The sequence below is a fragment of the Penicillium samsonianum genome, assembly GCF_028829775.1.
Source record: "Penicillium samsonianum strain IBT 33392 chromosome Unknown utg000003l_segment0_segment0, whole genome shotgun sequence".
NCBI classification, from domain to species: Eukaryota; Fungi; Ascomycota; class Eurotiomycetes; order Eurotiales; family Aspergillaceae; genus Penicillium; species Penicillium samsonianum.
Window position 1 is genome coordinate 2070588 of NW_026643261.1, and position 22735 is coordinate 2093322.

The window sequence follows — 22735 nt, forward strand, 5'->3', positions numbered from 1 at the left end:
GCTACATATTTACATAGAAAAAGGAAAATGAAGTTGTACATGAATGGACAGAAAACTAAAGGGAAATGTCAGATGACCTTCCAAAGGTTCATTCGACTTATCGGGAGGGAACCCGACGACATACCCGTGGACATGTACCAATCTCTCCCCCTCCTCTCGTCTCTAGAAGAGATAAGATTTTGTATCCACATCTCTGCCAAACTGTCTGATTCGTCTTTCTCTTTCTGATAACGAGAGATCCCCCTCACGGCCCTCACGGGCTCACGGGGAACCTTTCCCCCGCATTTCGGCCATCCCGACTGATTTCTAACATATCACACCACAGATGGCGGGTAATGGAAGAGTCACAAAACGATCGTCAAATGCGTGAGTGAGACCTTAAATTAGTATGCACACTGCTGACAATTTAGTTGTGTGCGATGCCGGAGACAAAAGATCAAATGCTCCGGGGCGCAGCCCTGCGAAGGGTGCAGCAAGCGAAAGCTTTCATGCATCTTCAACGATCGGGATCAGAAAATCCTGGTAACAAGAGGGTAAGTCAAATGGAGTCTTGAGAAGAATCGATAACTCACATTTATCGCAGCTACATTCTGGAACTGCAGCAGAAGATTGCGCGTATAGAGCAGAGCGTGAAGGGCCAAGTGAGCCCTTTCAGCTCGAACTTCGATACTCAAACCATTGGTTTGTCTTGCTTTTCTGTTTATATGGATACCTACTAACCTGTTGCAGACCCCAAAGATCGTGATCGTGTACCTACTTTGGAGAGGACTAGTACACCAGAGGATCACGATGAAGCCCAGGACCTGGAGGATCTAGACTCTGGGCTAGCCAACCCGTTATCTACCGGTCCTCCTGCTTTTATGTCCGCAGCAAATGGTCGCACATGTGGGTTACGCTTGTTTCTTGGGATGCGCGATTCTAACATCTACAGTCTATCTTGGAACATCATCCAACTGGTCGTTCACTCGGCGAGTTCTCAGCTTGGCACATCAGCACCTCTATCAGGATGCACTACCTACAGAAACTTTAATATTTGATGAAACGACCTATGAACTGGGATGGGATGGGTTACGAACAAGTCCGGGACCAGACCTTCCAGTTGTCCCGACTCGGGACCACACCATGTATCTGATCAATGCCGTGCAATTCCGATGCGGGCAATTGTACCATCTTTTCGAAGAAGATGAGTTCATGAGCTCTTTGCAGCAGTTTTACTCGGGGGGTGGGCAATCCATGACAAATAGCTTGTGGTATATCCACTTTCTCCTCATCTTGGCTTTTGGGAAAGGATTTGTTCAGCCCAAGGCTCAAGGTAAAAAGCCACCGGGGGTGTGCTATTTCGTCAAAGCTTTACAGCTTCTACCCGATCCGACTGCTCTGTACCGGGATCCTATGTTGGGAACGGAAATCCTATGTTGCATCGCCTTATACTACCAGTGTGTTGACTTTCGAACATCGGCACATAACTACGTAAGACTTCCAAAGAAATGTCTCATTTGATAATTCCAACTGACCAATGCTCCAGATTGGCCAAGCCATGCGGATAGCTATGGCGCAAGGAATGCACACTAGTATGCCAGTCGAAGATTTAGGACATGACATGGTCCAAAGATGCGGCAAAATCTGGTGGACCATTTACATTCTGGACAGAGAAATGACATCTTTAATGGGTCTGCCTCAGTCGATTAATGACCGATATGTGCAAACACAGCTTCCCACCTTTTCAGACCCATCAGAGACAATGTCATTAGGCATGCACATCAAATTGTCCCAGATCATTGCCGAGGTGAACAGCAGTAAGATTCCCTGAGCCTCCATTGTTGGTGATTACCCCTAACCAAATGAACAGCAATATATGTTATCAATGGGCGCATCAACCGGACTTTCCTGCTCAGCACTAAAACAGCGTTGGCGAATATAGCAGGGCTTGCCGATGAACTTCGCGAGTCATTCCCGCTACACTTGGATCCAGGCAGCGGAGTTTCTCGAATATCAGCATACTTACATCTTCAATATCATCAGGTACGTGTCTTATTCTTTATGGGAAGAGCGGCATCTGCTGACTACTCACACGATATTCAGTGTATTATCCTTGCCACCCGACCTCTTCTATTCTGCTTTCTGAAAATCCGCTTCGAGTCCCCAGAAAGCTGTTTGGAATCCCTCAACGCATCCAGGAATGTCCGAAACCTGATGCAAATGTGTCTTGAATCCGCCCAGCACATCATCAGCATTCTCTCCAGTTTACAGAGTCAAGGCCTCTTAGGTAAAACAACCTCTCGCTACAGATAGGCCCTCTCAACTAACATCCAAATTCTTAGAAACCTTCCTCCCCTTTGATCTAGAATCAGTCTTCGTATCCACAATCATCCTCCTGATGGGCCCAGCAATCGACCCGCGAGTATTCGAGAGCCACCCCAACTGGCTGGAAAAAGCTTATGCGATCTTCGACGAAATGATCAGAGACGGAAACCAAGTTGCTAGGTTCCGGCGATCCGAACTCCAGCAGCTTCACGAGACATTATTAGGATGTATCTCTGGTGATCAGCCTCGACAATTAGCAGTCCCTGATTTCTTCCAACGGGCTGATATTCTTCCTGGCCCAGCTTCCCCTTCTGAAACACCGATTACTGGGGCTATACCACCATCTATTCGATATGATGATGCGCTTCTGAGGCCGGATGCTGATTTGGATGTGGAGTGTGATTTTAGTACGATGTTGACTTCGGCTGAGATTATGGCTGTTGCGGACTCGATTGAGAGTTATGATACTGAGTGGGTGTCGAATGCGATGATTGAACATAGTATATGGTAGACTGAATGTCTGATGAATTGACGAATTACAAATTGGTATCTACTGATGTCCTCAATGAAACATATCTAGCTGGTCTACGAAGAATGTTTAATGATACGTCAAAGGTTATACATAGAAAAGTCCATTTCACAAATGAAGCCATTTGCGCCTTTTTCTGCTGTCTAGCTAACATACTGAGAAGAGAGAGAAAGCATTTATGAAAGCAGACATCTAGAAAGACTATCTGAGAAAGCTACCATAAAATACTACTAAAAAAAAACTTGACAAGGCCGCATAAGCGACCGACGATTCTTATTTGTCTTGAACCTGAAAATGCCGTAAAAATGAACACATATATACTCTTCAAATATTCAAATAATCTAAAGTTTAGACAATATCGCAGGGCGAATCTCAGAGAGCTCCTTCGACTCTCCAAGACGCCAGCTCACATCACCACCCCAATTTCCCTTGCCCTCATTGGGATCGGTATGCTTCCATTTCCACCGTGCTTCACGCTGCCGACCAGCCTGCAGGAAATCCGAAACCCACGATCCAAAGATAGGGAACATCTTGAACCCATGTCCAGAATCCCCAGACAACAAAACAACCGACGACGACGTCTCCGGAACAAAATCAATGATAAAGTCCGAGTCATCAGTATCAGCAAACCAGCAAAGCGACTTCTTAACCAGCGGACGATTCGCAAGCGCTGGAAGAGTCTGCGCCAGCAGCTTCCTCATCTGCCTCTCATCATGCTCCGGCACAAACGCACTTTCCTCCAAGGTCCCAGGAGCATGAGAAACCCCAGTCTCAGCATCCGTATTGATATATCCTCCCCCCATAGGGCAAATCTTCAACAAGTTCGTCTGAGGATCTGGCTCAAAGAGGAATCCCAGATCACGAGCATAGGTGACAGGAATACCACGCAGCGCGGAAGTCTCTTCATCCGTAAGATGGACATGCGCAACAGACCACGACTTGGCCACGACCTTCTTCCCAATCTCCGGGACCAGACGGCCAACTGCACCGCCCGCTGCGACAATCACCAACGAAGAGGGGTGGAACTTCCCATCCTTCGTTCGGATCCCGGAGCTTTTCTTGCCTTGCAGTGTGCTGACATAGACAATTTTATCGACTGCGCCACGTTCTCCGAGGTAGAAGCGCACGCCGGCTGCCTGCGCAGCGCGATATACTCCTGCCAGGGCGTTCCCGGAGTGTGCATACCCGTCGAAGCGGTTCAGGTATCCATTCCATCCGGGCAATGGGCCGTCGAGCTGCCAGCAGGCTTGACGAATATCATCTTCGCCCTTGAGTGGTACGACATGTGATTTGATTTGATCGTTTGCGTTTGCCGAAGCCCGGAATCTGTTGAGGGTGTCGATGGCTTTCTGGGGTGCTTCGCCAGACACGCAGTGGAGGAATCCAGTCCGGTGGAAATGAGGTGCGAAAAGAGGGGTTTTCCATGCGGCGATGGCTTTCTAATTAATGGATAAAACAAGTCACCGGTCAGTAACTAACTCGGTTACTATACTTACATCGAAGATAGTGACTTACGATTGTCAAATCGGTGTAAAATGGATCCTCGTATTCCGCGCGCACAATCTTGTTTAAATCATTGGCGGCCGAATAACGAGGAGGAATATGCTCGTCTCTCTCAAAGACGGAAATATTCGTAAAGCCTGAGCGAGTCAAATGAAGAGCGCTGGAGAGCCCGAAGGCTCCGCCGCCAACAATGATGATCGGGTCGGATTTGGAGATACCCATCTTCGGTCTTCGGTGAAATGCGATGGGAAACTTCCACCAGGTGGTCTAATAGTTCGATATCTATAGTTACAGCTCAATATACCTCCGTGTGTCAACGGCGTCAATGCCGATACCAGGACTAGTGCGGGGGCTGCGGAGAAGTGGACCACCGGGAGGGTTCCCGATATGCCCAAATGGGCTTTTTTGACGATTTTGGAAATTTATGATAAGAGAATGGAGCCACGTAAGAGGTCATATGTGGACATAACTGAAATAAGATGTGATATGGTGAGGGGGAAAGGGCCGAGTTCTTTGTGAGAATAGGTCACTTTATTAGTACACAAAATATACTCAAAGAGATAGATAGGATTATAATCGAGGTAAACCACGTTGACGATATATAGGAGTTCTGAGATACATGCATATATACACAGCTCTACAACTACAGTAAAGGAGTGATTCAAAAAGCCCCGAAGGGCAAATCATAATCTTCATTTCACTAGGGCCTACTGGCCCAGGTAACTAAAAACATAATACTGAAAGCTAGCCGGCGCTAGCAGTAGGACCCGTAGTAGCCTTAGTGGCAGCTGCGGCTGCAGTGGGGGCGACACCGGTTGGGCCGGCCGCAGCAGTGGTGCTGGCCGTGGTAGCAGTGGTGAGAGCAGGAGTAGTGGCGGTGACAGCGGCAGCGATAGTATCAGCAGTGGCGGTAGTGGGGGCGGGGGCGGCGGCAGCAGGGGCGACACCGGTTGGACCGGCCGCAGCAGTGGTGCTGACAATGGTGGGAGTGGGTGTAGTGGCGTGATCCAGGTCAACACGTTTCCCTTGGTTATAACGTCGAATAGCAGTTTTCCGAGGAAGCGTGCATTTCTCGCCTTCGTCATCCACTTCGCTCCTCTTGTCCCATACTTGGAGGTTTCCAATGATGACGAAACCTTTTTGAGGCCAACTGATAGCAACATTCACCCGGTGACGGTCAGTATTCAAAGCCGAGGCTCTTGGGGTTCTCGCTCGGCTTTGTCAACAAAAGAAGCACAACAGGGGCTTCTCGGCCTTGCCCGGCGTCGACGGTGAGGACATCTTTGTGGCCAAGCTGCTCTTTGTCGAGGGCAGTTTTAACTAGATTCCGCTGCGCACGATAGGGCGTAAATGATCATAACGTCTTCCCCTCGCACTTGGTGGCCTGACGAGGCTCGGAAGACGCTGGACCATAGGGATCCATTTCTCTGCCGTGGGCGAGGGCGGTCTTTTTCAATGAGAATCCCCTTCGTAGATTTTCAACCCCATCACAAAAAACCGTGACCTTGGAGGCTTGATCAGTCGCTTTGAGCTGGCCATCAACGGGAGAGACGCCTGGCAGCACCAGGGTAACGATCTGGACAATACGAGAGTCTCGCGGAGGCAAGAAGCAGTGTGAAGTCACCTTGCTTATTAAGATCATCGTTAACGACGATTCCATTGTACTTCGGGTCTCTTTTTGCTATGGGTTGACCCTTGTAGAGCGCGAAGCCGACATGTATCATCTCCGAAAGCGGTGGGTTGCTGTTTCCTTGAATGGTAACATGAACTAGCCATTTGCCATTTTATTGGTGTTGGAAAGACGCGCTGTGCACTCGGTCGAGGTTGAAGACGTCGCAAATGGCTCTGAGCTGCTCAGCGCGTTCATCCCGGATTGCCTCAAGCAAATATCCTCTCCGGTCCTGTTCATCCATGAAAAAAGGATCACGCGGGGAAAATGCTACGCAATTGCCTTGATTGTCGTAGCGCCTCGTTGGGTTTAGCTGCAAGCGTGCCTCCTCTGAAATCAGGGTTAGAGATAACCAGAGGATTTCGGGCAAGTAACCAACCAGATCTTCCGCTTCTTCGTCACTGAGCGGAACACGCGGAGATATTTGACACAGAGAAGAGTGGAAATGAAAGAAGGGGGAGGGAGCCATAGCGCCATGGCATCGCGGGTCTGCGGCGAGCTTTGTCATCCACTTCATTCCATTCCTTGAACCAGTGTGACTTTGCTTGTCCTTGATTGTTGGGATGTCTGCGGACGACCGCAACGTACTCTCGCATCCATTGTACGAGCTGTTGTGTCTGTTCATGGTGGTCCTTGGAGCGCTGCATCCAAATAATGACTTTTTGGCCGATCCAATTCAGGTTTGGGTCATTGAGATCAAGCCAGTTTGTCGCCTCCGCATTGGTATGGGAGGTTAATGGGGGCTAGGAAAGATAAGGGACGGCGGAGATGAGGCGAGGTGACCTGGGGGTAGAAACAGAAAAACTGACGGAGGGGCTAATGAAAAACATGCACTAGTATCGTGACTAGCATTGGGTTGAATGGGATGCTCACTCAAGGCTCACTCGGGGCTCACTCGGGGCTCACGATGATGTTGGCGTGGGCTCTAAATGCTGGTGACAAGTCCACATCGCAGAATAGAGGACATTTTAGGGTACATCGCGCGGAGTAGCCAGCCGGCGTTGGTGTATCCGCCTGTAAAGACGTAGGTATCTTTCCAAACGAGAAGGAAACGCACGTTGTTCATTGTGGCCACCACCTCTTCCATTCTGGAGTCTCCACTTCTCAATACGGATTGCTCGTTCGTGTTTGTCTACTCCCAGTTAGACAAATCCTGGCATTTCCGTCGGCTGGATTCAGCCAGAATCGAATATCAGAATTCAATTTTGAATCTGATTCAGACCACGCAACCTCTAAAACGACTGAGGTCTGGTTGTGAAGATGACAACTTGGTCAAAGTGTTGACTGGTGTTCCCTTAGCTACTGTTAGCAGAGGCGTGCCTTCCTCTTAGGTACCTCGGTAGTCGAGGTAACTACCTTTGGTAACCGTGGCCTTCTACCAACCTAATTAGGTACGTAGGTAAATACATATGTAAGAATATATCCTCTCTCTCTTCTTCTCCCTCTCTAACTTCCAAGTATCGCGAGTTTCTAGCAGACCTACTAACTACTCTTGTATCTTATAATCTTGGAAGTGGAATTGATCGAACCAAATAGCAGTATGCATGAATTGCGAAAGCACATATTGTGTTAGTGAAAAATCTATAAACTATTCATTTTATATCCCAATATTAGTGGTTGCTAGGGTAAGTGAATCCCTCCTCCTGGTCAAAGAATTCCTCCTTAATTAACCGCGGGCTAACAAAACGACGAAGAGGGTCAGAGCTACCAGCCTTGTCGTTGGTTCCGCTAGCACGCGCACCACCGAAAGACTGCTGGCCGATAAGGGCAGCGGTTGTCTTGCAATCTGTAAAAGTAAATGGTTAGATATGGCAACAATTCACTTGAACACTGTGAAACTTACTGATATAGAAGTTGCCAGCAGAGTATCGGAGCGCATCTTCAGCCTGGCGGATAGCAACGCGGTCCTTGGCAAAGACAGCACCAGTCAAGGCAAATCCGCCGCCATTCTGATCAACAGACTTCAAAATAGAAGCCCAGTCGGCATCCTTGTAGACGTGCACGGCAAGCACGGGGCCGAAGATCTCCTCGTTGAAGAGACGGTGGTCTGGTGACTCGGCTTGGTACACAGTAGGGTGTACGTAGTATCCAACAGATTCATCATAAGTACCACCCGCAATTAGCTTCAGCGAGGGGTCCTTGTTACTAGCATCAATGATGGACTTGATCTTCTCAAATGATCCACGGTGGATCACAGGGCCCATGAAAGCCTCCAAGTCCTTGTCCGGGTTTCCAATGGAGATTTCCTTGATTCCAGCCTTCAGCTGAGTAAGGAACTCCTCTGCACGAGACTCGGGCAAGTAGAGACGAGATGTGGCAGAGCATTTCTGACCCTGGTACTCGAACGAGCCGCGAATGGTGTGGTTAACTGCACTGGTGATATCGGCCGAGGGGTGAACAAGGTGGAAGTTCTTTCCGCTGGTCTCGGCAACAAAGCGAGGGAACTCGCGGTATTTCTTTGCGGCAACGCCCTGGCCAATCTTGCCATACAGAGAACGGAAGACATCGGAAGAGCCAATGAAGTTCAAGCCGGCAAAGTCGCGGTGTGAGAGCACAGTCTCGGTAATGGCTTCGGGGTCACCGGTCACAAATTGGATCACATTGGGAGGGAGACCAGCCTCCAAAAGAACCTTGTAGAGTATAGAGCTGGCGTAGACGTTCGATGCCGAAGGTTTCCACAGTACCACGTTGCCCATCAGCGCGGGTCCGCAGATCAGGTTGCCACCAATGGCTGTGAAGTTGAATTGGGGAGACTGCGTAAACGAAGCCCTCCAGAGGACGGTAGTCGATACGACTGTCAGTAGTTAGCAAATTATCCCGTAACAGCTCAAGAGTTCGATGTAGACTAACCTCCACATGCCATCACTGCCACGAGTTGGCTGCTTCTCCAAGATTTCAGCGGCCCAGTTACAGTTTAGGCGGAAGAAATCGGCCAATTCAGCGGCTGCATCAATCTCCCCTTGCCAAATGTTCTTTCCTTGTCCAAGCATAGTAGCTGCAATAATCTCGTATCGGTACTTGGTGCATAGCAGCTCGGCAGCCTTGAGAAAGATCGAAGCTCGATCAACAAATGGGGTATCTTGCCAGCTTTGCTTTGCCTCCAGAGCTAGTTCAATAGCTGACCGGGTCTGCTCATCGGTGGCAAGTGGGTAGTTTGTGAAGGTAATGGCATGTTCGGCAGGCAGTGGTTGATCCCAAGACTTGGAGCTCGCCTGGAATTTTCCATCGTAGAATAGTTCACTTCGCACGGGCAGCTGAGAACGGAGCTTCGTCAATGCTTCTTCAAGTTTGGCGCGCTCTGGGGAGCCTTTCTTGTATAGAGGCTATAGTCTAATTAACATTGAGTTTGGTTAAATAGGTCTATCACACTCACGTTTGGTTCGTTTCGGGGATCGGGGAGGCGGAATGGCATGGTAGTCTTAGCACGAGCTTGAATAGAGAGTCCCGCAGGAATGGAGCGCAGGCGAGAGCCAGTAGGCCGTGCCGAGCGAAGTCTCATGAGTGTGGTAGACATTATGAATAGCAGGTTTGAGTCGAGTTAATGGCAATGTTAACTTAATAAATCAGTTTGAGACGACGAACATATCAATTTAAACGTCAACGACCCCTCCTAAAAATATCGGAGGCTTCCCCGTTTACCCCACATGATTATTGCCGTGAGCTTGAGCTCTGACGTGCAAGATTAAGCTAAATACATGGCTGCTATTCGAAATCTGCAGCATCGGGAGGCCATCCGGTGCTCGTATCAGGCTGGATTGGGTAGTGTACCTAAGTAGTCATATATTTTCAGAGTAGATAAGCATGACACTCCGAACTAGTATGTACTCCAAATTATCATTATGCAACAAGTGAAATCAAATGAAGCTCGCTGGGGCAATCCTCAAATGGGACAACTGGCAGGCGATCTCGCCGCGGCAGCAGCCTCGGCGTCCCTAGTGACACCCATGGTGGCAATTATTGATAGGTTTGTCTCGACGCTTGCACGCGCGATGCTTCCGCGTTAACAAGCATTTAGAGCGCTTGTTGAGCAAGCTGCCTTCAAGCAACCCATTCTCCGAGGGCTTCGTCGGCATGCGGTCGGGGCCCTCCGACAGCCGGGTCTGTTTGTCTTCCAACGACCCTTCGGTATCGTCTGGGCCCTCTACGCGGCAACCTATTCCGTCGCAAATGTGACCGACACAATCAGTCGCAAGCTTGAGATAACCGCCGCGGGGACGATCACATTTGCCACAACTATGATGGCTAACGTGCCGCTAGCGCTGTGGAAGGACATCCGATTTGCGCAGGAATACGGCACCGGCAGCGGTCCCGATGCCAAGACATCGAGAGCAAACACTCCAATTTCTGTACCCCTCCAGAACAAGTCATTGGCACGAACTGCAGCTGTTATCTTCCTTGTGCGAGACGGTGTGACTATCTTTGGGTCATTTACGTTGGCCCCGTGGTTGTCGGATGCCATCCCCGACAGCTTGACAGCTCATCCCCACGCAAAGCCTATTATCACCCAATTGACTGTGCCCGTTTTGACTCAGCTGGTTGCTACTCCGCTGCATTTGTTGGCGTTGGATATGTATACACGGCAATATACTATGCCTTTCCTAGAAAGGGTGAAGCATTCACAGCAATATCTTCCCTCGTCGACTTTGTTGCGTTGTGTCCGTATCATTCCTGCATTTGGAATTGGGTGCTTGACGAATATGGAGTTGCGATCTGCTTTTCATGCCAAAGTCTCGAGTTGAATAAATTTCTCGTCTAACTATCTATCCATTCATATCTTGAACAAATGGCTGGGGTCAAGAGACCCAACGTAACTACCTAGACAAGTAAATCTATAATTTATCATAAGCTTCCATCTAAACAATCTTGATAAGCATCACATCATCGCAGGCTTCTTCATATCATTTTCAAGCATTCTCAACCTGCGTAGCCTGCAGCCCACCCTTCTCAGTATCACTGACGTGCGCCAGAATCTCCGTCTGGTAAGGCATCTCCTGTGCGATTTGAACAGTATCAAAGACAGACTTCGACTGAACAAAGATATCATCGATCTCCTCCAGTGTACGGCCCTTAGTCTCAGGGCAGAAGAAGTAGAAACATACACAAGCAAAGGCGCTAATGCACGCGTAGACAATGTAATACCGCCAGTGGATAGTAGCGAACCCGACAGGGCTCACCTCCGCCAACACGAAGTTGAAGAGCCAGTTTGCTGCAGCTGCCATAGCAGTAACCTTAGCACGAGTGCGTAGCGGTGCGATCTCCGCAGCGTACATGAATGGGACAAGGAAAAGTCCAATAGGGAAGCAGAAAAGTGCTACGAAGTAGAACAAGAGTGATGCGCCAGCTGCGGACTTGTTTTCAGGGTCGCTTGATAGCCCAGCAAGACAGGCCTGGGAAACGGTCATACCGGCAGCGGCAGCAATAAGCAGTGGACGACGTCCGATGCGATCAATGAGTAGGACGGCCAGGCCTGCAGCCAAAAACTGCCAGATTTGCAGACATCCCGTGATGATTCGTGAGAGTGTACCTGAGTAGCCCAGGTCGGACTCGAAGATAGTATCAGAATAGAAAGTGATGATGTTGACACCGGTCATCTGCGCCAGAATGTTCACACCAACAGCAATAACTGTACGGTGCAGGTGGCGGTTCTTCGTGAGAGCAAACGGCGAAGAGGAACCTGCCGATTCGGTGTTCTCGTCAATTACAAGTGACTGTCGGATAATTTCCAGCTCCTGTAGGACATGCTCAGAGTCGACAGACACATCTTCCATGCGGGCTAAGACTTCAGCTGCCTCCTCGAGGCGTCCGACGCGTGCTAGCCAGCGAGGAGACTCGGGTAGGAGCATGATACACCCCACAACAATAAGAGCAAAGAGGCCTTGGAATGCAATGGGAAAACGCCAGCTAACGGAGTTGTCGCTGACATAGTAGAGTCCGAATTCCAACCATGTTGCCAGAACAATGCCGCCGATTGCAAACCACCCCTCTAGCAGCACCATTCGTCCACGGGCCTCTGCTCCAGATGACTCGGAAACGTACATTGGGATTGTAGCGGTGAAGCCACCGACACCAAGACCTATTCAGTTACAGAATACTGGTTAGTTTATTATAATTTATTCAATAGTAGGTTGGGGCTTTACCAGTAATGACCCTGCCAGCGATAAGCTGGCCGAGCGAGAAAGGACTTGCTTGAATAGCTATACCAATTAAGGCTATGCAACCGGCAAGAAATATGGTCTTGCGACGACCAAGTCTGTCGCCTAGAAAGGCGCAGGAACCTGCACCTATTGCGCATCCAACTTCATAGATAGCGACCGTTGTGCCTTGTAATGGTCAACATTGCTCTCGCTAACCTCTAACAACGATTCATTTGAGTAGATACCTTGAATTGTAGAGTTGTGAGATTTCTCACTGCCGCTAGTATGCACGGTATCGATTTGAGGGAAGACAGCGATGAAAGAGCCCAGTGTCAACAGTCCATTGGTAACTGCCTGATCGTAACCCTGTAATACGAATCCGACAGCGCCAATGAGACCGATGGCGAGGCTCAAGGACTTTCCTTTGAGCTTAGGAGCCATAGCGTTCACTCTAGTGCTAAAAGGTCTTTTGTCGGATGAGTTCAAAAACTTCACACGATTCCAACACACAGGGGAGAACAACGGAATCAAAAACTTCCGGAGTTGCCTCGACGTAACACCCCCACTTACTAAATCCCGAAGCGAGGGGCCCCAGATTGACTCTGGAGTACATATGTATGTAGCTAGGGCTACTCCAGGGCTACAAAGGAAAGACAAGCTTACCAAGCTTCGGACGTTCACCGAACGGGCCAACCGGCTTCTCATATTCGACGGTGAGTGGAGCTTAGTCTTCCTCCAAGTTTGGTAAATGGCGGCGCTAGGCGTAGTACGGAATAGCTCTATCAAGCCCCAGGCTTGAGGTTGCGCAATATCGCCCCGGACTTATGGCCCAGGACTCCACAGTCTCCCATTTATTGGCTATACGAGTCAACATCCATGTCCTCTATTAATACCTCAAATACATTTCCCCTCTTAGCTCTTAGGCGGGGTGCCATACGCTATACGGTCCTATCGAGCTAAGGGTGAGTGCTGTGAACTAAAACATCATGTAGAACATAGAGCGGTGTCAAGCATAGCCCCTTCCAACTCACGCAATATATCTTATCTCATGCACCGCTTTCTTCACCTCTGGCTGTGTTTGATGGTCCATATGACGCAAATTGCGCACTGTTTCAGTTCTAACGCCCTTGATAGTGGCTCCGTGAAACATACTGAACATTCTTGACCTCCCTAGCATCATCATGTCATCATTGCGGTGAGCTACAGGGCGATATATTCCCTACAATTATAAGGGAAAACAATAATCGCCAGGGCAATTTCCCTATATTATCATTGCATCCTCTATTTTCGACAGCCGAGCCGGTTACAATCTAATTTTCGGTGCTTATGAGAATAATACTGGCCCCGAAATCACCAACAAATGCAGATCTTTACCCAAACTGACATGGACCAACCAGGTCATTACTCCGGAGGATATATGTTGTACACAACCAGATCATACATGATCACTCCTTCTGAAACTATTTTGTCATGGTCAAAATTGGAAGTGACGACCCATCGGGTCATAGGTTTTCTCGTGGTGTAGATGAAGATCAGTCAGCCTCTTGTCAGATATAATTTTATCTCTCTACACTACCTATTCAGGTCTAATCTATTGCCATGGGCCTAGTATATTGAAAGAAACTGAGAGTAAAAGTCATTGTAACACATTGATCATAAATTCATATCCCATCGGGTATGCTATGAAGATGGCGAAAGAGCAAACAACGACTTCACTCTCCGGAAAACCTCCTTCTTCAACGCCCGATACTCACTATCTGTCCGCAGAACAGCATCGCGATTCTCAATTGCCCGACGAAGAAGATAGGCCAGACAATCACCCATACCTCCCCAAGTGGAGCATTTATATACTTCCGGTGTTCCATCGCCGTCATTCATCTGAAGCAGCGAAAAGCTAACCTCATCAGACATACCATGGAGTTGGGCAAAGCGCACAGGCACGGTAGGCAAGCCAGACATAACACGATGCTTATGGAGCTCGTGGGCAGCCACCACGCTCTCTTTGTTATGACTTGCCAGAAAGAGATTCACAGAGGGGAAGTCGCGGCTGCCCTTGTCTCCAAATTCTCCAATGTTCTTCCTCAGTGCCCCCTGGGCAATCATATTATATGCGTTGTCGGTGTCTTCCTTCGTGTCGTGGATCAGGGACCGTTCATCCGTAGCCATGTATGCGCCCCTCACAAGCTTGAGTCCGAGAGTGAAGCCATCTTCTTTTGCCACGGCGAGATGGTTGGCCAGTGTTGCTGGTGTGCTTTTGAGGTAGGCCTGGTAGGTGTTGTAGATAGTGGCATAACCGTCGCGATTGTATTTGCGCATAAGTTCCACAGCTACCCGTGCAATGCCCTTTTGGAAGTGCTGAGACTCGGCGTCGACGAGGATGCGAACCTTTCGGTCTTTGGCCTTGGTGCAGACCTCATCCAGTGCATCCATCATTTGCTGCGGAGGCAACTCTCCAGCGGCAAAAGCCTCGGTGACTTTAACGCCAGCACCTGTCAACCTTGTAGACGGTCAGTTGTTACTCCATGAAAGGAGTGGGCTCCGAGTAACTTACTTGACTGCGAGATAGTCTTCTGCCTCCGTCATGTATATGGTCTCAACTGTCCCCTCCCGCCAAGCTTCGATGCTAGGACAATGATTGACCGAAGCTTCGATGGACACATCCCCGTGCTCGCTTTTCAAAGCAGCAATGCCCTGTCCATGCTGAGCCTGAGTACTATGATCAAACACAGTCTCAGCAGCGTATGTCAAAATCATACCGCGGAAGCCCATGTCTTTCATTTCCCGGATGGTGGATCTGCATTCTGCCCCATTTTCCCCAGCACAGAATTGATTATAGAACGTTTTCTTTAATATTCCATGTAGGATCGGATTCCGATCCACGTCGAATAGCCATATCCTGTTAGGTTTGGAGAGGAAGGACATCAACGAAAGCGCCGGAATGAGGAGGAATCTCTTCGACGATATCGTAGAGACCAGCAGAGATCTGAGCAAGACACGAGCTGGTAAAACGGAGAGAGGGGGTAGTGGGGGGCTCAGACCAGTCTTTACTTGTGCGTGTGCTTGGAGTGTTGAAGTAAAGCGCAGTGTCATCGGGGTATTCACATTCCTCGTTGGCCGAGTGCATCGCGCAAGAGCCGTTAGAGGCTTTCCAGGAAGTACGGTACCCATTTCTTTTGGATTATATTATGAATTTCGACTTCTGCTCATGTTAAATTAGGCGAAGGGGCCAGCTTCTTTATCCTTCATGTTGTTCCCCTCGTATAAAACCAAATAGCATCTCGGGCAGGCGCCCGGTGCCTTTGATAACTGATACAACCCACCATGCGGGGTGATTGTCACTCCTGCTGGTCAGTCTCTCCGCAAATAGTAATGGAATCCGGAGAGAGTATTCGGAGGACTGGTCCTATTGGTGATCCAGATAATTCGTTCGTGGAATGTCTGCACGGGAGACTCGCCGGTGGCGGGGTTGGTTGTCTATGTTATCAACGGTATGCCTACCGACAGCGCCTATTTGGTTTTTATCAAGTGACACAAAGATAGACAGGAGTATGCGGTGTCAACAGATCATTTGATGTTGCTGTGCGGATTATTGATATCTTTCAGGCATGACGGAAAGGTTAATGTACAATCTGAGAACATATCCATGAATGCCATATCCCATAGAAAGATAGACCATCGATATCACACGAGATACACAAGATAGAAGACAGTATAATAGAGTCTAGAGCATCACCAAAGCGCAGTATTTTCTCGTTTAACAGATTATGGCAATTTACTTGGTGGTCGTGACTAGCGGTCTTCGAGCATTTCGAAAATATCATTTCCGATCAATTTAACTAGATTAACTAGATTGACTATTATGCTAGCAATTGCCATTTTTTCCCTTTCACTAAGTAATAGCGTTCGGGGTGGAAATTATCTAGCAAAATCACCCGAAAAGGGACATGTTAAGGAGTTGAAAGCGACTAATTTCTTGAAGTATATAATAGTATCACTAATTCACTTTGCAGTGGACATAGAAATTGATTATCTTACGCAGCCCATGTCTTCTGGTATAGGTTTTCTATATGGGCAAAAGACGAAGAAGAAGACATGTTTCCAACCACCCTGGGTCAGCTATTACCAACCTTGGAAGGTAGCCAGTGTTCATTTATTGCACTTTTCAGGAGGAACGTACCATTCATTCCCAACATATATAAGTATGTAACTCTTAGTCCGTTCTTAAATATCCCCTGACTTTCAGTTTCCATTTTGAGTCTAATATAATATGATGGCAGCCCCAGGCCTACGCACGGTGCACTAGACAAAACTTAGCATCGCTAGTTCACAGGGTTGGCCCCTTTTAAACATGTTATTATCTCTTTGCTGTAAAAGTGACTCTTCTTCAAGATGTAACCTTTAATGAGTCACGAAAAATCCATCTAGAACTTCCTCACCCGAGGTCTTCCCCGTGTCGGATGAAATCGGGCGATTAGGGTTCAACAAGGCGCGATCTTCTCCTTGCAGTACCATCTTTAATTTGATCTCGCGGAGTTGGTGAAGCTATTATCCAGCATACACTGTATATTGTAGAACACGAGATCATCAACAATTGTGGAGTCATAGTCTGCGTTCTGCATTGTAGGAAACAGAACATCCATGGCATAAAAGACGGACACTTCTGTTGGACTTTGACTACTCAATTCCAGAATCAAATCATTTCAGCTTGTAAAGATTTCTCGTTCTTCTATCTCTTTCTTTTTGCATTCCCTTATACTGTTTGATAGTCATGAATATCCAAACAAGTACGGCTCGGCTTTCTCTTGTGCCCACCCGTCTTCAGCACAACACAATGCTCAGGAGCACTATATCATACGCTCAGCCAAGCAGATATAGCAGCCTGTCTGCCTTGGTGCCGATCAAGCGAAACCATACAACAAGCACACAAGTTGGCCAAAAGTCATCATGGACCCATCCCGTGTATGTTCAACTAAGGTGCCTCATTGGAGGAAACCTTTGCTTCATTGCTTCCTTACAACAGAAAGATTTGTATCTGACATATATCACCTTCCTGTTAGATACACAAAAGAACAGATCCTCGCTGTCCGAACCGCCCACCGCAAGGCACACACCTGGCAAGATAGAGCAGCTCTCGGAACCGTGCGCCTATTACGCTGGGGTATGGATCTTGTCTCCGGATACCACAGTCGACCAACGAACATAACCACACTCCCTCAGGCCCACCACATGACTGAGGAGAAATGGATCACAAGATTCGTGTTCCTGGAAAGTGTAGCCGGCGTGCCGGGGATGGTAGCAGGGATGCTCCGGCATCTCAAAAGCATCCGGCGAATGAGGCGAGACAACGGGTGGTGAGTGATACCATCCATCTTCTCCTTGGTAGATAGAATAGTATCTAATATCCCACACAATACAGGATAGAAACACTCCTCGAAGAAGCCTACAACGAACGAATGCACCTCCTAACCTTCCTGAAGCTCGCCGAGCCAGGGCCAACAATGCGGTTCATGGTCCTCGGTGCGCAGTGGGTATTCTTCAGCGGATTCTCCCTCGCATATCTCATCTCGCCTCAGATCTGCCATCGCTTTGTGGGGTATCTAGAGGAAGAAGCTGTCATCACATACTCGAAGGCAATTCTTGACCTCGAGAATGGTCATCTGCCTGGATGGGAGAGCTTGCAGGCTCCCGAGATGGCAATCAAGTACTGGCAAATGCCGGAGGGTCAACGGTGTATGCATTCACTGTTGCTGTATGTTCGTGCTGATGAGGCCAAACATCGTGATGTCAATCATGCTTTGGGGAATTTGGATCAGAATACGGATCGGAATCCTTTTGCGGCGAGTGTTAGGGTTCAGGTTCAATCTGTTGCTCGTTCGACTGGGGGGTTGCGCCAACTGCAGGGAAATAGTCGGAAGGAAACTTGATTGAGGAATCGGGTTCTGTTTTTGTTTACTTGACCTTTACCACTGATCTATCACAAAATGGGTTTGTGTATGTTTTGAAAAAGCAATTACTAGAGCTCTACCATATTATCGTTAAGCATGTCAATACACTTACGTGAGTTGCAGGATATCATTAGTAAAACCTTTCTTATCTGCAGGTGTGAATCAAGCCCAATTTTTGAAATTTTCTTTTGATCGTACCTGATACCCAAGTACATGTGCATATAGGCGATGTTCGACAGAGGCGGGTGAGCTGCCGAGGCGTGTCGGAAGGTGGTCCCGAGTGAGGCCTAGACATACAACTGGTCAGCGCTGGCTGTACAGAGTACAAACTATTTCGGTCCATTTGACTGGCTTCTGGCCAAGTCATGAGGGCATTTAGTATGTAGCGGTGTGGGTTTGATTTACCCACAGAAGAGTCTAGCCAAATACGCAACTTCGCTAGACGGTCAATAGGAAATATTGGAAAGATATCTGAAAAATACCCCTAAGGACCTAAAGATCATGCATTTTAAATATACTATGACGGTCCATGGGTCCTAAAGAAATGGAAGAAAGAAGAAAGCTGAATGATGCCCAAGAAATACCATTTGTTTGGGATAAAAGAGTAGATATTGTAAGTACATGCAGGAGAATGCCACACCAAAAACGAGAGGCCTGATAACCCAAGCCATGTAGAGATACATAGCTATGATTTTTAGGGGGGCCGAAGAAAAATGCCGTGGGTTTGCACGCGACTGCATTGTGAGCTGGAACCGAATTAGGCGACAATAAAGTGGCCTATAGAGATTCCACGTGCCTTTGCTCGAGTATGTCTTTCCATTGGGTCCGCAAATATGGGATCTGCGGGTCCACGCATACCACGGTGCCTTAAGGGCTCCGATGCGCGGACCGGTCAGAGGAATCTGGTTCACTTCTGCGCCAAGCCTCATTTTGGGCATCCATACCGGGGGGGTTGGGTCCGGAAGTTGGTGCGAGAGCCGTGGTGGTAGAGCGATTTCAGTGATCAGCCATTATCAAACAAGGGATAGGCTACCACGTTGCTAGTTTGGTAAAAGTCGTGTTCATTGCCGGTCAATGACTGTCAGAGTAATCGAGAACATGACAGCAATGACAGATCGCAGGAGATGATATCAATTTCAAATGTAGAGCGATCGGTGGGGCCTAATAACTTTGCGCCGATACCGCCGCAGGCTGGAATTGGTTAGCGATTCGTTCAAGAAGATACGGGATGCAATAACTGCATAATTTGCAAGAAGAAAGCTCGGCAGTGTTGTACAATGCAGCAACGATCACATGGGGGGAAATCTAAAGGGGGATTCCTTACAGGGCTGTTCAGCATGCTGTTGCGCTTGTTTCGGCCCTTCTTAATGTGGTTCTTCAGGGCGGTCGAGTCCAAGGGTTTGAGAAGTTCGAAGCTGCAAAGAAGTTCGCCTGAGACTGACATGATAGCGCCCCAGTTATCAAACTCGCCGCAATACTGTGAGAGGTCAGTGAGAGTCATAGTGAAACACAAGAGAAGGCGACTGACGTTGGGTGCAGAAAACACAGTCACCAGAATACGATCCTGGTAGAACTCATATCCATCCTCAACCACCATGTGGGCACGGCAAACCAGGTCGAAGTCGTGACGCTGCAAAAAGTCCATGATCACCTTCTTTCCGAAACAGTAGCTGACACCACGCTCGTTAGGTTCCCAGTCTTCCTCCATGTCTGCCGGGTCACTCCACAGGAGGTCGTTCAACAGACCATAGTCCGGCACGTCAGTGGGGCGAGCGATACCGCGAATGTCGTCCATATGCGAAAGACTAGGGGAGAGACCACCGTGGACACAGAAGATTTTGCCGGCCACAATCGCAGCAATCGGGAGACAATTGAAGGTATCGATGAAGGTCTTCCAGACCTTGATGTTGCAACGACGCTTGCACTCATCATAGAACCCATAAACACGGGTAACGTTGGCACACTCATGGTTTCCTCGAAGCAAGAAGAAGTTCTCGGGGTACTTGAGCTTATAGCACATCAGCAGAAGGATCGTCTCCAGACTCTGCTTGCCTCGGTCGACGTAGTCACCCAGGAAAAGGTAGTTAGAAGCGGGAGGGAATCCACACATCTCGAAGAGTCGAATGAGGTCAGTATATTGGCCGTGAACGTCGCCGACAATCTTCACGGGAGCAGACAGCTCCAGCAGAGCAGGCTGCGACAGGAAGAGCTCGCGAGCGGCGGTGCAGATGGCGGTAATCTCCGCATTCTTCAAGCAGACTGTTTTGGTAACCTTGCTAGAATAACCAGCATCTAGGAGTCGCGAAATCATGTCGTCCAAATCAATGGATTTCAAAGCGCCCATGCCCATCCCGGGAGATCCAGAAGTCTCCAGAGGAGCATTCAAGATGAAGTCCAAAATGGGATTCAGTTGATTCTCTCGCTTCATCAGAATTGATTCGCCAGCGACCGCGGAAGCCCCGGTTGGGGGGCCACCAGAGGGAGGGCCATCTGACACATGGTCAACTTCGCCACTCTGCTTCATGGCGTTCACATCCTTGTGGCCTCGTTGCAGGCTGGTGGAAAGCGAGGGAGACGGCGGGGGTTGGGGGGAGCCGGGTCGCGAGGTGCTCTCGGAACCAGGCGACTGGGGGAGGCCGGCATTGGAGCCAGGGCGGCTTCCGACGGACTTGAGGGATCCAGCATCGGATTTATCGGTCTGGCTCTCAGTCCGGGAGAGAGCAGTGGTGGAGCCCCGAGGGCTATCGGAGCTGCGAGCACCAGGGATTTTCGATCGGATCGAGCCGCGGAACGAGCGGAGAGACTCTTTGGTGTCGGACTTGGAAAACGAAGGGTAGGACTGAAGAGGGTCGCCCGAGGCGTTGCCCTTGGAATGCGACTGACCCATCACTACAAGGCTCGGGTAAGTGCCAAGCTTGAGTTTGAGATGATCGCACGAACGGTGGAAGTTCGAACTGTTATGCCGAGAAACCCCTGTTGTGTTGCTGGAATGTCTTGGCCCGAGCTTCTGCAATATTACAAAAAGCTTGGAGAGGCTCTGCAAAGAATGCGCAACAGTTTGTGTGAGGATTGATTATCACTAATCCACCTGGTCGGGACTCTAAGGAATACACACGGGCGGAGGCAAGTGCAAAACGTGAGCACAGTTACGAGGCGAACGGGCGAGGTGGCGAGGTCAGAGTGAAGATCTAGGTAGCGGGCCAGATGTTTTGTGATTGATGCAGGTGGAGGGGTTTTCGAATGGTGAGAAGCTAAAGATAAAAGGCGGAAGCTCCGAGGTGAAAGGCTGAGCAAGCTCTACCGAAAGTTAGCCTCTTGCACGAGACAATGCAGGTGCGGGATTGCAGGGCTGACTCCGCAGAAACCCAGGTGGCATGTGGAGGTATTGGTGAGAAAGAGAAGAAAAAAAAGAAGCAAGGGAGGTCCTTGAATGGAGAAAGACTGGGAATGGTGGGTTTGCGGGTAGAGGAATGCGTCATTATGTACGGGGGGTGTGAATGGGTGGTATTCCACATAATAAGCCGCAGGCAGACACCCCGGGGGAACACTTTACCTCAAGAAGGATCAAATGGGGGGGGAGCAGAGATATAGCACTGAGCAGGGTGGAAGCTCCCTGCAAGGATGAAAACAAGAAAAGATCGAGAGGGGAAGAGGAAAGTTGCAAGTCAAGAAAGTGCCCAGAAAGGTAAAGAGATGTAGGCAAAAGTACTCCGCCACCGCTAGTACAGCAAAATGGTACTTCACGGGTACAAAGTGGCTGTTTTTGTGGTTTCCCTTTCTTGGGCCCGGTCTCGATCGGGGTGGATTAGGTCAGCCGGACTATCTCTTGGACCGAGCTATACAAAGAACTTTGTCGAGGATCTAAGACAGTTGCCTGATTTAACCTTGGAGATAGAGAGTCTGGACTCTTATATTTATACCTAGGTAACTGAAGATTCATGGGATTCGTCGTTAATCGTTATTCATCAGCTTTAATCAAAAAGGTTATTTTTCTTTTTATTTGATTTGATTTCTTTTTCTTTCTTTAAAGCCAAACTAGTACACATAGATCTGAAGTCACTTGTAAGGTCTGTATATCTCTATCTCTTTACAGCTTCACACCGCACAAATTTAGGAAATATCTTCTTTATTTTCTTTCTTTAATCTTGTAGAGCCCCGACTTTCTCCCCCAATATGTGAACAATATCCTTTTTATTTTTCCATTTTCTAGGTAAATCCTTTGGTCTTGTTTAGCGGTCTTTTTAGATGTCTTTCTTAAAACCCCCACTACTATTAGCGCTCGATAAGCGATGCTTTTCTCGCTACAATGTACATGCATTTACAATTGCATTTAAATTTGGGCCACCTGAAGAGACCATAAATGAATTTGTAGAGCCAGTCAGACACCATGAATCTTTTTCCGAACCTACCCGGCCATTCGCAAGAGAATCTATCCGGAGCTTGGACCCCGCCACCTGGGGCACGTCTCCTATCAGAAGCGATAAAGATAAAAGTGAAGCGCCCACTGACTCAAAGACTCAATACCACGTTCGGAAGCAAAATGATACATCACAAAGTTATATGTTGGTGCGTGATAGAGCATAAGCCTCCTGCAAACACTTCCAACGGTGGAAGGCGGCTAGAGGATAGTAGTGTCCTTTCAGAAACAAGA

At 48.6% G+C, this 22735-nt stretch overlaps 11 protein-coding genes across 11 annotated transcripts; 3 read left to right on the forward strand and 8 right to left on the reverse strand.

Annotated features, from left to right (window-relative positions):
* Positions 1-325: 325 nt before the first annotated feature.
* N7471_004365 (uncharacterized protein) lies at positions 326-2815 on the forward strand (the record flags this gene model as incomplete). The annotated part of the gene is made up of 9 exons (XM_057277084.1): positions 326-366; positions 411-533; positions 584-681; positions 730-885; positions 932-1470; positions 1526-1796; positions 1850-2022; positions 2083-2266; positions 2322-2815. 9 exons carry the CDS (start codon positions 326-328, stop codon positions 2813-2815), a joined length of 2079 nt encoding a protein of 692 aa, XP_057136694.1.
* Positions 2816-3174: 359 nt separating this feature from the next.
* Positions 3175-4558, reverse strand: N7471_004366 (NAD(P)/FAD-dependent oxidoreductase; the record flags this gene model as incomplete). The annotated part of the gene is made up of 2 exons (XM_057277085.1): positions 3175-4272; positions 4349-4558. 2 exons carry the CDS (start codon positions 4556-4558, stop codon positions 3175-3177), a joined length of 1308 nt encoding a protein of 435 aa, XP_057136695.1.
* Positions 4559-5080: 522 nt separating this feature from the next.
* On the reverse strand, positions 5081-5978 carry N7471_004367 (uncharacterized protein; the record flags this gene model as incomplete). Its single annotated transcript, XM_057277086.1, has 2 exons — positions 5081-5486; positions 5713-5978. 2 exons carry the CDS (start codon positions 5976-5978, stop codon positions 5081-5083), a joined length of 672 nt encoding a protein of 223 aa, XP_057136696.1.
* A 142-nt stretch (positions 5979-6120) lies between these two features.
* Positions 6121-6630, reverse strand: N7471_004368 (uncharacterized protein; the record flags this gene model as incomplete). Its single annotated transcript, XM_057277087.1, has 1 exon — positions 6121-6630. The coding sequence occupies one exon, from the start codon at positions 6628-6630 to the stop codon at positions 6121-6123; it is 510 nt and encodes a 169-aa protein (XP_057136697.1).
* A 985-nt stretch (positions 6631-7615) lies between these two features.
* Positions 7616-9519, reverse strand: N7471_004369 (uncharacterized protein; the record flags this gene model as incomplete). Its single annotated transcript, XM_057277088.1, has 4 exons — positions 7616-7791; positions 7849-8799; positions 8830-9328; positions 9379-9519. 4 exons carry the CDS (start codon positions 9517-9519, stop codon positions 7616-7618), a joined length of 1767 nt encoding a protein of 588 aa, XP_057136698.1.
* Positions 9520-9844: 325 nt separating this feature from the next.
* N7471_004370 (uncharacterized protein) lies at positions 9845-10744 on the forward strand (the record flags this gene model as incomplete). Its single annotated transcript, XM_057277089.1, has 2 exons — positions 9845-9969; positions 10021-10744. The coding sequence occupies 2 exons, from the start codon at positions 9845-9847 to the stop codon at positions 10742-10744; spliced, it is 849 nt and encodes a 282-aa protein (XP_057136699.1).
* Positions 10745-10909: 165 nt separating this feature from the next.
* On the reverse strand, positions 10910-12580 carry N7471_004371 (sugar porter family MFS transporter; the record flags this gene model as incomplete). Its single annotated transcript, XM_057277090.1, has 3 exons — positions 10910-12078; positions 12143-12325; positions 12385-12580. 3 exons carry the CDS (start codon positions 12578-12580, stop codon positions 10910-10912), a joined length of 1548 nt encoding a protein of 515 aa, XP_057136700.1.
* Positions 12581-13819: 1239 nt separating this feature from the next.
* On the reverse strand, positions 13820-14917 carry N7471_004372 (proline dehydrogenase family protein; the record flags this gene model as incomplete). Its single annotated transcript, XM_057277091.1, has 2 exons — positions 13820-14636; positions 14691-14917. 2 exons carry the CDS (start codon positions 14915-14917, stop codon positions 13820-13822), a joined length of 1044 nt encoding a protein of 347 aa, XP_057136701.1.
* A 121-nt stretch (positions 14918-15038) lies between these two features.
* On the reverse strand, positions 15039-15263 carry N7471_004373 (uncharacterized protein; the record flags this gene model as incomplete). The annotated part of the gene is made up of 1 exon (XM_057277092.1): positions 15039-15263. The coding sequence occupies one exon, from the start codon at positions 15261-15263 to the stop codon at positions 15039-15041; it is 225 nt and encodes a 74-aa protein (XP_057136702.1).
* Positions 15264-16970: 1707 nt separating this feature from the next.
* N7471_004374 (alternative oxidase) lies at positions 16971-18063 on the forward strand (the record flags this gene model as incomplete). The annotated part of the gene is made up of 3 exons (XM_057277093.1): positions 16971-17098; positions 17197-17490; positions 17556-18063. 3 exons carry the CDS (start codon positions 16971-16973, stop codon positions 18061-18063), a joined length of 930 nt encoding a protein of 309 aa, XP_057136703.1.
* A 1182-nt stretch (positions 18064-19245) lies between these two features.
* phzA (putative serine/threonine protein phosphatase) lies at positions 19246-20971 on the reverse strand (the record flags this gene model as incomplete). Its single annotated transcript, XM_057277094.1, has 3 exons — positions 19246-19275; positions 19409-19561; positions 19613-20971. 3 exons carry the CDS (start codon positions 20969-20971, stop codon positions 19246-19248), a joined length of 1542 nt encoding a protein of 513 aa, XP_057136704.1.
* Positions 20972-22735: the final 1764 nt, after the last annotated feature.